This window comes from Vanacampus margaritifer, chromosome 7 (assembly GCF_051991255.1).
Source record: "Vanacampus margaritifer isolate UIUO_Vmar chromosome 7, RoL_Vmar_1.0, whole genome shotgun sequence".
NCBI lineage: Eukaryota > Metazoa > Chordata > Actinopteri > Syngnathiformes > Syngnathidae > Vanacampus > Vanacampus margaritifer.
Window position 1 is genome coordinate 10,068,728 of NC_135438.1, and position 14,494 is coordinate 10,083,221.

Consider the following 14,494-nt stretch of genomic DNA (forward strand, 5'->3'; position numbering starts at 1 on the left):
TGTGTAAATTCATGCTTGATGGATAAATCTGGGGTTAAAAAAAAGAGGCCGTTAATTATATGTACATTTTCCACTGTACTGGCCAATGAATGTGAGGTTCCACTGTTTCGATAAAGTAACCGATATGATCTTCAAATTTGTTCTACGTAGTCACAGGAATTAAGGTTGTGCCTTTCAGGTGCTGATGAGAAAACAGGCGCAGTTGTAGTTTGATTCCAGTCAGACCCTGTACACAAGATTTCTTTCTTAGGATTAAACGTCATCGGGAATGAAGCACGTTCAACTCCACAAAGTTTGCACTTTACTGAAAAAGACAACAACAACCAACATGACACAAAACGAATGTGAAAGCACGGCGGCACAACAAGCATGTCTCTTTGGTATCGGATCAGTTCTATCGCATCACCGCTCATCATTTGCAGCTGCCACCATTCTTATCTGACCTTTGACCTTAGCCAGAGTGCCACACGTGACCACAGAGGCCTTTGCCCCAAAGCTGTCCTCGCTGTTCAAGTCGCTTTCGCAACTGGAGCTCGTCGGCGAGGCCGCGAGCGGAGTCGCCGAGTCAGTGGAGTCTCGATCGCGATGGTGGGTCCTCATCATCACCGCGGGACAAGTTGAAGGCGGCGAGGCGCCTTGCGACGGAGGTGGGGTGTCACACTCAAAGAGAGGCTCCAGTTTGTTGTCCAGGACGGACGAGTCCACTTTTGGTTCCGAGTCTGAGTCCCCGCTCCCGTCCTGGGCCTGGTCGTCCAGCAGGGTGACCAGGAAGTTGATGTACTTGACGGCCAGACGCAGGATCTCGTTCTTGCTCAGCTTCTTGTCGGGCGGATGCGTGGGGATGAGCTTCCTCAGCTCCGAGAAGGCCCCGTTCACGTTCTGCTGACGCCAGCGCTCGCGGCTGTTGGTGAAGACGCGGCGGGCGATTTTCTGAGGGGGACCCGCTACACACACACATACACAAAACCTATTGGATCAAACGTTGTCCTTGATACTCAGCCATTATGGAATTAGCACTCAATTGGGCCCTTCAAACTCATCATATTGTTGTAGAATTTTTTTTTTTTTTTTGGAACTCTAGTACAGGGGTCAACAACCTTTATTGTCAAGAGCCGTTTTAGGCTAAATAATAATAAATAAATAAAAATCTGTCTGGAGCTGCAAAAGTGTAACAGATGTAAGGGATATGGGTCCTTTAGTTGTTGACAAGTGACGTCATCAAGTGGCGCCTAATCTGCAGCAGCCAATACTTTTTAATAATTCATTTTCTTCTACCTTTCGTGTAATTTTTCAGACTTAGTTTTTCATACATTTGTAGACTTTTCTGTCAAATTGCTGACATTCTTGGCAATTTTATGAACATACTGTATGGACATGTGATGTCTACTTTTTTTTTTATTTGTTTCTACCGTTTTGCTATCAATTTTCTGACATTTTGGCAATTTAGTTGACTGTGGTATTTTTGTGGCTTTCTTCTTTTGGAAATTTAATAGTTACTTTTTAAAGTTATTTTGTCTGCCTTTAAAAAATCTGACTAGCAAATTTGTGTACATTACATGCAAATTTTCTGCTTTTCCTCCTTTTTATGATCACTTTTTCGATGTTAAAAGATTTTTTTTTTTTTAACTCATCTACTTTTTGTCTCTTTCTGACAAATTACATTAATTTTGACTTTTTCCCAATATTTTATTTATTTTTTATAAACTCATTTTGCCAATTGCTTTTGACTCGGGTAACGACCAATCATGGCTCAGTTTGCTAACGTCATATGACCAAACCCAACAGGTGAGCCTGTTTTTGTTAAATGAGCTCTGAGCACCTGTCATGTCATTTTCTGTCTACAGCAAGTGGCAAAAAGTGTTTTTAAAGGTATTCATTGTACATGAAAAATAATGTTATGGATCCCTTTAAATATCAATTTAGACACAAGATGGGACCAGAAGTGGCAGATTTGACAAAAAGTGATTCTTTACACAAAAAATTTGCTAACTCCCCTTATAAAGGTGAAAAATTATTATTTTTAAATGACAGGACTTTTTGTATGAAACATACTCACAATCGTTAATCTCCATTTCAAAGTGTGACGAAGGTCTCCTCTTAATTCGGCCACCAGTGATGACGCCGTAGCTTCCCCCGGATGCGCCCAAGAAAGAGCTGAAGGAAGACAACAAAAAGGTAAACACCACACAGGCGGCACAAACAAAACAAAGGCGGATGTTGTCAGCCGAGCCGGAAGCCGTTTGTTGGGACGCGTCATTAATTGCGAGCGCGTGGAGAGTTTGGGGCCGGTCTAATAAAGGTCACTTAGTGGATGATTGCACCTCAGGTGGGGGGAATAGATGATTGACTCCTGGTGCGAGCATGATCGACAGGGACGGGCTTCCAGGACAGACGGTGAAGTCATACAGGGAGCTAATGTGCACAATCCTTCTGCTGTGACAGAAAATCCGTCGGGAAGAGATGCACAGTTGGACGGCTTGGATAAAGAGGGGCTGCCAGTTTTTGCTTGTCGCATTTAATTGAGCAAACTTCACATGATGTGAATTTTAAAGTGAGATCAAATGCATACTAGACAACGTGGTTGCAAAAAATGAAAAAAAAAAAAAGGTTTAATTATTTCACACAACAAAAATCAAGGCTGGCCTGATGAGTGGTTAGCCTGTCTTACAGTTCCAAGATAATGTGGTTGCACAAGTGTGCACGCCCTCTTAAAACGGGATTGTGGCTGTCTTCAGAACTAACCAATCACATGTTAGATTGGAGTCAGCACACACCTGCCACCATTTATAGTGTCTCTGATTAACTTAAAATTAATTTCAGCTGTTTTAGTAGGCTTTTCATGACTTTTTTTATGTTTTGTTTGGAACACTGACTGGTATTTGTAATTATTTGTTATTTCCTTCACCTTGACTAATGCCCCAGTTCCAAATGAAGAAAACATCCCCAAAAGGTGGCTGGAACAGATTAATGGTATTCCTATTCTTTTTAATGGGAAAAGATGGTTTGAGATTATGCCTACTCCAAATTATAATTTGGGGATTTTTCATTATAGTTTTTATTTAGTTTTAATTAGATTTTTCATTGGGTTTCTTACTTTATTATTTTTTTAAATGCTTTGGATTATTTTTTTTATAATTAGATTTAGTATTAGTTTTACTTAAAAAAAAAAAAAACTATGTATATGAAGCATTGTAATTGAAAGATTAAAAATAAAAGACCCCAATAAGTATTGTGGAAGAAAGTAAACTACAATTTCCAAGACATTTTGACATTCCTTCATTTGTACAACTGTACAGTATTGCCGAAATAATATAATATATAAATTTAAAATTAACCCCAAACGCGCATGTGAAATTGACAAAGACAAAAATGAAGGATATTTTCGCTATAATTATAGTTAGTTTTATGGAAAATGTAGTAGCACTCTTTATTTAATTTTGTTAACGAAAATGTCATGGAACAAATTAAACTTGTATCTCAAGGCACCACTGTTTGTCAAATATGTGCAGTGAGTATATTTTACATATTAAAAGAGCTACTGTATTATTCTAAGAGGTATGGTATTAAATATCTAGTATTGAGTTCATGATGAAATATTTAATAACATACATTAAAGGGGAAGTCAACCTTAAACATTTCTTAACAATAATACGTTATATGTGACCTCACTATTCTAAACATGACATTCTGATTATTATTACATTTGTGGAATATGAGTTATGAAGCAAAATCCAGCCGTTTTTATCATCTCAGGGGGCGGCCATTTTGCCACTTGCTTTCGACTGAAGATGACATCAATGTTGCTCAGGGTTCACGCCACAACCAATCAGAGCTCACCTGTTTTCTGAAGCTGTGCTGTGATTGTTTTTTTTACCTGAGACCTGAGCAACTGTGATGTCATCTTCAGTCGACAGCAAGTGGCAAAATGGTGCCTTCTGATATTGATAAAAACTGCTGGATTTTGCTGCTTAACTAAATATAACTAAATTTTACACTAATGCAATATTAACCAGAATACCGTATTTGAACTAGTGGGGTTGCATAGAACATATTGTTGTCACTCAAAAAATTTTGGGTTCACCTCCCCTTTAAGATACCTTCCAAAAAGTTTGTCTAAACATCAAAATTATTATGGAATCTATCAATCTCGTACTCAAGCGTCAAATGCTTTCTTTTAGGTGGGAAAAGTGTCATCACCTGGAGAAAAATGGATGAGCAGGCTGCAGGTACGTCTGTGCCAGCACGGATGGACCGCCTACGCCCCCTGACCCTCCGGAAGCGCTGACGGGCAAACAGGCCAGCTGAGTGCGACGCAGCTCCAGGTGAGGAGGCTTCTTGGGAATCGGGTGCAGGGCGGTCAGTGGCGGGTTGGGGATGGCTAGAGGGGGCTTGCTGTGGGCCAGGCTGATAACTGGGATGTGTGAAGGAAGTGATGATGATGGTGGAAGCGGGCCCGGGTTGTTCTTGGCCGGAAGGAGTGGCGGCGGGGAGGCAAGTGTTGGCGACTTGGTGGGGGAAGCACTCAGTGCCGGTTTTCCTTGATGCTCCTCCGTCTCCATGACGACGGGCTCGATGCGCGCATCGCTCGATGCGCTCGTCTCGCCGTGTTCGAGGACATCTTTGTCGCACGATGGCGACGAGGAGCCGGGGAGGGGATGCGGGGAGGCGTGCGGCTCTACGACGTTCACCTTCTCCATCATGGTGTTTGTGTCAGTGTGCGTTTTTCTTGCTGCTTCCATATATGATGGCTAACATTCTCTTGTGCGACCCCTCACATAATGGATACGCTTTCCACCAGATTATTGATTTTTTTTTTTTTTATTCCACCTCACTTCTTGCATCTAATTGAAAAATCGCATTTTTCACAGGGAAGACTCAAAGTGTGACATAGTTATGCCAACTTTCTGCCCACCATTTTAAAATCTCAAATATATCACCAAACCAAAAATTTCACAATAATACTGATTTTTTTTTTTATTGTCTCAAGTTACTCTCAACTTTCCTCAGTGTGAAATGAGGCCCTATTAAGCTTCTATTTCGGCAACAGGTGGTTCATTCTCCCATCTGCCACCTAGTGGCAGAGCATTTAATTGTTTGGCCTGTCACCATACGTCAGATGAGCAAAGATACATTCGTTGTGGTAAATAAATAATAATTTTTGGACCGATTAAGTGAAATTCTACACAAAAGTATTGTTCTTTCAAAAGGAGGAGTGAAGCTGGTGCAGTGTAATCCTGCGTTTACACTGCCGCCTTGAATCGGACATATCTGTAACTTTCCAACAATGCACTCGAGTGAACTTTAATGGAGGTTCGAGCACAACGTGACCCAAAATGGAAGTTTGTATTTGTCCTTAAAACACATCCTGTATTGAGGATTCTCTGATGTGTGAAGTGAGTTTGTCCGTGTCCGTGTTTGTGTGTTTTGAGGATGTGAGTCAAAATCCTTTAAAGCGTTCAAAATGTTCCCGGCTGGCGAAGATTGGATGCATATCAAAGCGTCTGAAAACAAAAGAGAAAACACACGTGGGATTTAGTGTATAGTTGGCGTACATATTTAGAGGAGGCTCGACGTACAGTATGCCAAGCTTTGCACGCCATGCGCGGACACAAAAGAATGTCGTGAAGGGAAAGACTCACGTAATATTATGAATGTAAATTTACTGGAGACAATAGTCGTCGAACTGCAGTGCAAAGGCTGACTTTCTGTAGGTGTCGGTTCTGAGTCACCGTCATTTTGTAGTTTTGCAATAGCATTTGTTCCTGTTTTGTTGCCACTTAATGGTCATGACTTTTGTTTTGGACAGTTCCCTCTTTCACAATGAGGCACACTTGCATAGCTTGTTGTTTTCGATCAAATCAACAGCAACATCGCAAATTGCTTTCAAATAAACATTTTGCTACTCCGCATGTAGAAAGTATTGTTAAATTGATTTTTTTTTTTAAACACTTTTAATTTAATTTAAACAACCGTATTTAACAGTTTGGAAATGTAATGATGGTTACTTTCAACTTTGTTATTTCCTCCTGTTATATATAAAACAGTACATGAAGCAACAATTAGTGCATTTGTACATTTTGCAATCACAAGTACTGTTTTTGGTAATCAACATATTGATATATTTTGTACATCATAAATATTTTTTTTTTCCTTTTCATCTATTTATTTATTCCAGGCAGTGATCAACATAAACAAGATAATCAAATCATATTTGGCCAATCAATACTTAATTAAAGCCTGGCCTGAAAAGGAGTGAGGGCAAGAAAGCCTGTCAATTTAAGGAATTATTTATTATGTTTTACGTGAAATTATTTTACATTCCTTTTGTGTTACAATATAGAATACCAATTTCATGTAAATGCGGAGGTAGCAATACAGACGTGTGATGTAATCTTTCTTAATATGTTTATTAATATTTAATCAATTAAATTTAACCTACTGCAAATTTGATTATGCTATAAAATAATTTAGTTTTTTTAATTGCTAAAAAAATGCAAATGGTAATGTACATTATAATTTGTCAAGATATTCAGAATATAGTATTTACTATACTTTCACTTAACATTAAAAAAATGTCTGATTCATCTAGTCTAACAGAGAGCCAGTTCAAATTTGTATATATATATATATATATAATAAAAAAAAAAAATATATATATATATATATATATATATATATAATAAAAATAAAAGGTCAAGTCGGGTTGAAATTCCTCATTCCTGCTTAAAATAGCAAAATGTTAATAATTGTGAAATTGAAAAGGCCACAGAAAAGCATTTCTTGATGCTGGATGTTCTACAGCAGTGGTCCTCAACCCTGATCCTCAGGGACCGGTATCCAGCCTGTTCTCCATGTCTCCCACAGCCAACACAGGTGGAGATCGTTATCAGCCTTCTCCAGAGATTGCTGATTAGCTGATGATATGAATCACCTGTGTTGGCTGTGGGAGGCATGGAAAACAGGCTGGATACCGGTCCCTGAGGACCAGGGTTTGGGGACCTCTGTTCTACAGGACAGGTGGTCTAATCAATATGCTAAGCAGCACTCGGTATAAACAAAAACAATACTCACATATACATGATGGCCTCCATGTGGCTTCAAAGTCCAAAATTGATTCAAAAAAGCGTCGAGTCTCATGTAGTATCTCGTCATCAAGGTTCCGTTTTGTCTTTGGAGCCAAAATTGTCCGACACGTCACTCAAGGACTTTCCACTATTGGAAAAGTAAGAAAAGGCGTCATCAATGAAAAGCATGTCGATCCAAAAGTGGAGGAACGCGATGCTTTTGTGCTGTCAATGAGAGCAAAAGACGAGTGCAAGCACGCATGGAGATGATGTTGACACTGCTGTCATCCCGCAAGTCTCTCACGCGGCGCTCACTCACTTTCTGTCCGTCCGTCCATCTGTCTGTCAGTCGCCAAGACGACACAATGCTGTAACTGGCTGCCAGTCGGAATGCTGGGACACAGTCAGAATGCGAGATGGTGGGGGGGGAGAAGCTGGTATGGAGGTGGAGGCGGCGGGGAGGTTGGTGTGGGTCGTCCCTGTTGCGAGGAGAGTTTTCCGCTCCCTGCTGGACAAGAGGATGTGCTGCTACAATGTGGTGGCTGCTGATAAGAGCCTCAAAAGCTGCCTGTGGCCTACAGATAAGAAACCTCCACTAACCCCCCCCCCCCCCCCCACACCCACAATACCAACACCAAGCCCCACCGCAACACACACACACACGCACACACAAATGTACACTACATGGTCAGTAGGAGTCTGATTGGATTGTAATCAGTCCACTGCGCACACACCTACCCGACTTCATGCATGATTATGTTCATGCTAAAAATATGACAATATGGGAGTAAAAACAAACACGTTAGTTATAGTTGCTTTCACACCCACATGAACTTATATGCTATTATGACACAGAACAATAAGATCTGTTTTTATTAGGGGGGGGTCAAAATGAGTTAATTTAAAGTTCCTTTAACGACACAATTTTTTTTTTTACGCGCGATTAATGACCGCCCCTTACTTGGAAAGCATGTACTGGGGTCGCAACGCAGCAGACGTCCACGTCAAAATTTAGCAGTAATAAATTGAATAATAATGCATATATTTGTGGAGACTGGGGTCAAGTTGTATTTTACAATTTTAAATATGTACAGAATTTCACAAGTTACTTCATGTTAAAGATTAGATGGCTCTCAATATGAAAAGAAAATTGCTCTGAGCTGTCACCAACGTCTTACAAAAGCAATTATGCCATCTAGTGGCAGAAAAATGACCAACACAAATCAATATCACACTCGATTTTTACAGTACAATACAGCTTTTCAATTTTAACTCAATGTTATGATTTATTATGAAATTACTGTATCAATGACTAAAAGATGCAGCCATATTTCTATTTAACATCCCCCCCACACGAGTGTATGAAAACTTATACAGATATAACATTTGTGATAAATTGTGAGTTAACCATTGAAGTTGTGCAATTAATTTTGATTAGAAATTTTAATCACCTGACACTCCTAGTTTTTATATCTAGTAATGTCATTTTACAGCAGCATAGTGCGCTAGTGGTTTGCACGTTTGCCCCACAGTTCTACGATTCAAGGTTCAAATCTGTGTGGAGTTTGTATGTTCTGGAACATACATGTTTGGTTCATTGAAGTCCCTAAATCAGGGGTCTCAAAGTTGTGGTTGTGGGGGGGGGGGGGCATTTGTGGCCCCCAGGATGATATTTTTAGGCCCACTTTTTTTGTTGTGGTGTACCCCGCCTACTGCCCGAAGCCAGCTGCGATAAACCAAGGCATCCCATAATAATCTCCCTGTGGTAGTCAGGGGACTCAAATAGCTCGCCTTTTAGGTTGTATCCAAAAGCAGCACCTCCACTTTACTGTACAAAGTGCATCTGTGTGTGTGACAGGGTGGAACATTTTTCATTCATGGGACTCGAGCGGGAATTTGGGATGCGTCGGTCTAGCGCACCTGTGTCGCTGATGGCCAATAAGAGTCGTCATCATGGCCACTTTCCTCTCCGACTTCCTTCCTAAATGTGTCTCATGCCTGCTCTTTGTTCTCGTCTGCGGCCGCCGCAACCTGCGGGTCAGCACCTCTTCGGCGTTCCCTCGCCGCTTTCCTACTCAGACGCTCAACCGCGTGCTCGCAATCGTCATGTCCACTCCGCTCGGACGTGACCTGGAGGTCCTGGGAAAGGGAACGCTTTGCTGAGTAACTGTGCGACAAATCTGTCATCAGCACTGTTATTGTTGTATTATTGCTGTACTCTGTGATCATCATCATCATCATCATCATCATCATCATTATCATCGTGGCTGCACGTGAGCGTGAATATGCAGACTGCAAATATTCGGTGGGTTGTGTTTTGCCGCTTTGCATTCAGCAGCTGCAGTTCCACTTGATCAAACCTTCAACGTATAAAAATACAACATGAGGGACTGGAATAACACCATCACAATTACAATTCAGTTACTTGAGGAATCAGATCATTTTAAGATAATGTTACAGAGTTTGCAATTTAAAAAATTATAATTAAGATAATCATGAAATGATCTGTGGGAAAAAAAACATCCCCCTCAGGACCATTTTGTACCTCGAATATGATTTTGGAGAAACCAATCAGAGCTAGGAGGCGTGGCCCAGGAGGTGTCAATCATTTTTTGTGCACTGGGGCTTTTGAAACCGAGGGGCTAATGTTAGCGCGTGTTGTCGAAGGTAGCGAATGTGCGCTTCCATCAGTGTTCGTTCAAGCATTTTAAGCGTTCCAAATTTTCTTGCGAAAAGACCAAATTTAGAGAACCAGAATCTCAATGAGCGGCGCAGGCTTGCGAGGGTGTGCCCATGAAGTGAGTGTTGATATTTCGTCAGCTTTTGTTCAAGACTGCCAAACGTCGCAACTACGTTTCTACAGACCCTTACAAACCATCTTTATGCTCACAAACAGCTTTTCTTATCCCCATCAAATTATAAACATGTTCAAAATTCTTTTGCGGGCATAAAATGTTTCGCAAAGGTCTGCCGAGCGTTTTTGCACGAACGTTATGACCTTGAATTTTTTTAAAAGGGTGAGGTTGCCAATTGCTATTTTCTGTGGGAAAAGCTAACTGGTATATGTCTTCTTATAGATTATAATACGAATCTGAAACACTAATATCGCAGAGTATTAGTAGCCTACATTTACTACTATTCACTACTACTATACATCCTACTATTAATACTAGTAATAGTATTAGTAATACCAAAACTACTGCGGCAACACTTTCTTATTTTAAAAAGGCGTTTTGCCACTTGCTGTCGACTGAAAATGACATCACACGTGTCGAGGCCTCAGATAACAACCAATCACGGCTTACCTAACGTTTACAAGTTGAGCCGTGATTGGTTGTTCGCTGAGCCCTCAACACATGTGATGTGACGTCATTTTCAGTCGACAGCAAGTGGCAAATCGCCTTTTTAAAATAATGACATTATCAAATTCATGATGGGGAAAAAATCTGAACTTTTTACTGCTGCAAATGGCAAAATTAGTAAAGTATCCCTTTTAACTTGTTACTGCTGAAGATATAGAGGCGCCTTGATATGGATTTCTCTTCCTCCTCACCTGGTAAAACTTTCCTCAAGATCATTTAAGAGGTCTATTAAAAACGTATTGTTGAATGAATAATTGAACATGATACTTTCTGCATCATTGTTTGCATTTGTTTCCTATCTTATGTTTGTTTGCTTTGACTGCTCTTAAAAAGTGACCAAAGGGAGCCCTATTAGCCTAGTTTTGGGGTTTCCCTGGCATGACTTCTTCTTTTTTTTTTTTTTCAACCCATTTGTTTTTTTTGGTGCTTATAAATGTTTTTAATATGTGCCTAAATAAATGTGTGTGTGGGGGGGGGTAAAAAAAAAATGGCTAAATGAGTCAAGTATAACTTTAAATCCAGCAAAAGCAGTTTGTTAAGTAAATTATATAACTTTTAAGGGCAATACACTCTTTTACAATAAAGTGTTTGTTTTGTGACAATTATTGAGGTACATTTTTTTACTTTTTGTGCTATAAATTTTAATTATTGTCGCAACACAGTTTTTAAATTTACTGTATTTAAACAGAGCGTTAATGTTCAAACTGTGCATCGTCTTAGAGTTGTTTACAATAATATGACACATGTTTTGATGAACAAATTGGTCTAATACGCTACTGTATTTGCATGCTGGTCATTATGGTGTTACTTGGAGAGCTTTTTTTGAAGGTGGGTACATGGTGTAAAAAGTTTACTGATTTAGACAACAAGTGCTGTTGCTGGTTTATACAAGACCGGACAATAAAGATAAATGAAGGATGTGTTTAAAAAATAAATAAAATAATTGAAGCCAGGCAGGACTGGATTTTTCTAATTTTGCTAAATAATGCGTTCCGTATTAATCTTCCAGGCTATCAATGCACATAGAAGGGAGGCCAGAAGACCGAAAAGTGAGGACGCACACACACACGCATAGCGAGACGGGACACACTCCACCAAGTGGACTCCATGTCCGCGTTTCCTTCGCAGCATGTAAACACGATTGTGTGCAGCGTGATAGTGATCGTCGCGGCTAATTGTTTGGGGCAATATTCACGGTGCAATTGATGGAGAAAGTGACAAACAATAGTGCACACGCTCGCCACCACATGCGCCAAGTTCTCCTTTCCCTCTCTTCGTCTGCTGCTCTTTTATGGGCCTCATTGTTCTGCACACTTCAAAAGATGACCAAGATAAATAATAGGACGCAAACCCTGATAGGCGTCATTGTGATCATGATACTTGATTTATTTGGGAAGTCTAAAGGACAAACACAAATTCAGCTTTATGAAGTGTGTTCAGTTTGATTTTCTACCAAAAGTCATGATCAGATTTTCCGTATTGGAAAAAAGATTTGTTTGTTTTGTAGTAATGCATCTTTGTTCACATGAAATTAACTTTTTCCCGCCCAATACTTTGACTATGTTTTTCTATTATGACTACTAATATTACTCCTAATCCTACTAGTAGTATTTTTCCTTGTCATATTCCAACAGGGTATAGAAAAAACTTGAATAAAGTTATTTTATTACAAAACAAAGGTCCATATTTGTGTGTCGTAAAAGTATGACTTGATTAAAATGTACTTTGTTTTCTTAAAGTGTAAGTCAACCCAAAAATGTTCTTTACAATATGTTGTATGCGCACCGAAAGCCTAATGTAGAATTCTGATTAATATTGCATTTGTGGAATTTTTGAATATGAATTAAGCAGCAAAATCCACCCGTTTTGATCTCTCTCAGCGGGCGGCCATTTTGCTACGTACTGTCAACTGAAAATGACATCACAGTTGCTCAGGGCTAAAGAGCAATCACGGCTCACCTGTTTTCTGAGGTTGGTCATGTGACATTTGCAAGCTGAGCCGTGATTGGTCGTTACCTGAACTCTGAGCAACTGCGATCTCATTTTCAGTGACTTTATTATACAATTAACTTTTTTTAAACTCAATATTCTATGTTCTTGTATTATTAAGTCTTTTTTTCGTGTACAACATCTTTATTCTAGTGATTACAAATAAAATCTATTATTAGAAATATTATTATTATAACTTATTGAAAATGTGTGTTTTTGTTCTGTTAGTATTATGTATTACAATTTAACTATTTAAATAAGACAAGTTTCGCTTTTATGAGTATTTTGGCTGCTCAGGTACTATTAATTAAAACAGTTTGCCTTTTTGTAATATGATAAAATTGTGACTTCATTGTAAAAAAAATTAAACATTTTACACATTTATGTTTTAAGTTTGATTGTATCACTATTAAGACTATTTTTTAAATATTGTTGTAAAGTTGCATTCATTTGACTAAAATTAATTATGTTTTATTCTTTCTAATATTAAGATTTTCTACATAATATAAATATAATTGCTTGGTATAATGTAATTTTATTATAGGCAAAATTGTGACTATAGCAATAAAGGTTTATTACTATGAAAAAATATTAGGTTTGTTTTTTCTTAATAGTATGACTTTTCGTGTAATATTGAAAAAAAAAATCTAAAGGTACAAGTTTTGCTTCATTATTATTTGATTCTTAATGTACCCATTTATGACCTATTATTATTATTATTATTATCATTATTATTATTTTTTTTATCTCAGTGAGGTCAAGGTATAAGAGTGCCAGTCGCCTGTCGACGGTCACACATGGCTCCGTTTCCCAGGATGCACCTGGCACGAGGCGAGCGAGCGGATGCAGGCTACAGCTGTTTCCTGTGCACACTTCCTGGTTTGGCTTCTAGAGGCCTGCTGGTTGAGCGTTATATTAGTGGAGTTGATAAGGTGATGTGCTTGGGTGGATTCGAGGCTTTTCCACAGAGGATATGTCTGCCATGGCCACAGGTGGAGAATTGCATTACTCACTTTTACATCAACTGTGCATTTAAATCAAGACACGCCCCTAAACGCAACACGGGGACATTGAGTGAGTGATTCAAGGACAAAACAGGTCTCCTTATTGTCTCCTATCTCTCTTTTGACTTCCTTAAGCAGGCAGGGGGCTAATGGGAACATAATGGACTCAATCAATTGTTTCCTTGATTGAACACACCCTCTACTTTTTGGACACAAGCCAGGGACGCTGCGCTAAGAAGAGCAACACAGAGAATACACTTCTTTAAGTACACCGAAACCAGTGGTCAGCAACAAAAAAATGATTGCAAAACCTCAATGTTATTATTTACTATACATGAGAAATTAAAATTTTGGGGCGGATTTTAGCATGGATTATGAAAGTTGACACATGGATTTGCTTTCACGGGCCACATAAAATAACGGTGGGCCTTGAGTTTGATATCTGTTTTGTTTTTTATTACCTTTTTTTCTGATTGGCTGGAAGATAGCAATTTTTTAAATTTCATTTCCCAAATATGGCTCCTTTTCGTGTGAATTATTTTTAAAAGTGTAGATTCAGAAATGCGTACACCTCTTTTAAAAACAATGCAACAGACATAAAGTGCATACAATTTGATTGTAATCTGGATTAAGATCCTTTATACAATGTACAGTAGATGTGAGTGTTGTGATAGTATCCTCAGGTCACGGTGACACATTTTGGAACAACAGTGTATTGTGTCTTCCTCGTGTCACATTTCTCATCATCAGCGCTTGCACAGTCCAAATTCCACAGTTGTGTTTGAGTGTGGCTTGTTGTCGACCTCCATCCTGTAATAATAGGAAACGCCGCATCACTTTCCAACTTTCTCTCACACGCTTCTCTCATTGTCCCTCTGCTCCGTGCAAGCTAGCGCTAGCTGAAATGTGGTTATATGAAATATCCGTCCGGCCGTAATGTTTTATTTGATTACCATATGTGGGCCCTGTAAACGGCAAAAATGTTTGATTGTCTAGCGTGTGACAACATATCAGGAGGGTAGGGGCATCCATTTTCTGAAGTTGTTATGATTAGGGTCGGACTCATCAAAACGTG

At 39.2% G+C, this 14,494-nt stretch overlaps 2 protein-coding genes across 2 annotated transcripts in view; one reads left to right on the top strand and one right to left on the bottom strand.

Moving 5' to 3' along the window:
* Positions 1-284: 284 nt before the first annotated feature.
* lyl1 (LYL1 basic helix-loop-helix family member) lies at positions 285-7,516 on the bottom strand. Its single transcript, XM_077571619.1, has 5 exons — positions 7,384-7,516; positions 7,072-7,212; positions 4,198-5,501; positions 2,057-2,154; positions 285-944 (listed from the first exon to the last, which is right to left on the bottom strand). The coding sequence occupies exons 3-5, from the start codon at positions 4,737-4,739 to the stop codon at positions 403-405; spliced, it is 1,182 nt and encodes a 393-aa protein (XP_077427745.1). The 5' UTR covers positions 4,740-5,501; positions 7,072-7,212; positions 7,384-7,516; the 3' UTR covers positions 285-402.
* Positions 4,252-14,494, top strand: part of s1pr5b (sphingosine-1-phosphate receptor 5b) — a 70,092-nt gene continuing 59,849 nt past the window's right edge. Inside the window, exon 1 of the mRNA XM_077571617.1 lies at positions 4,252-4,322. The gene's annotated coding sequence lies outside the window, so the exon portion shown is untranslated. The remainder of the gene's footprint in view (positions 4,323-14,494) is intronic.

Coding starts and splice junctions, on each gene's coding strand:
- lyl1 (XM_077571619.1), bottom strand. CDS start 4,739: ATGGAAGCAGCAAGAAAAACGCACACTGACACAAACACCATGATGGAG. Junction 2,155..4,197: donor GCTCATCCATTTTTCTCCAG/GTGATGACACTT, acceptor GTCTTCCTTCAG/CTCTTTCTTGGGCGCATCCG. Junction 945..2,056: donor TGAAATGGAGATTAACGATT/GTGAGTATGTTT, acceptor GTGTGTGTGTAG/CGGGTCCCCCTCAGAAAATC.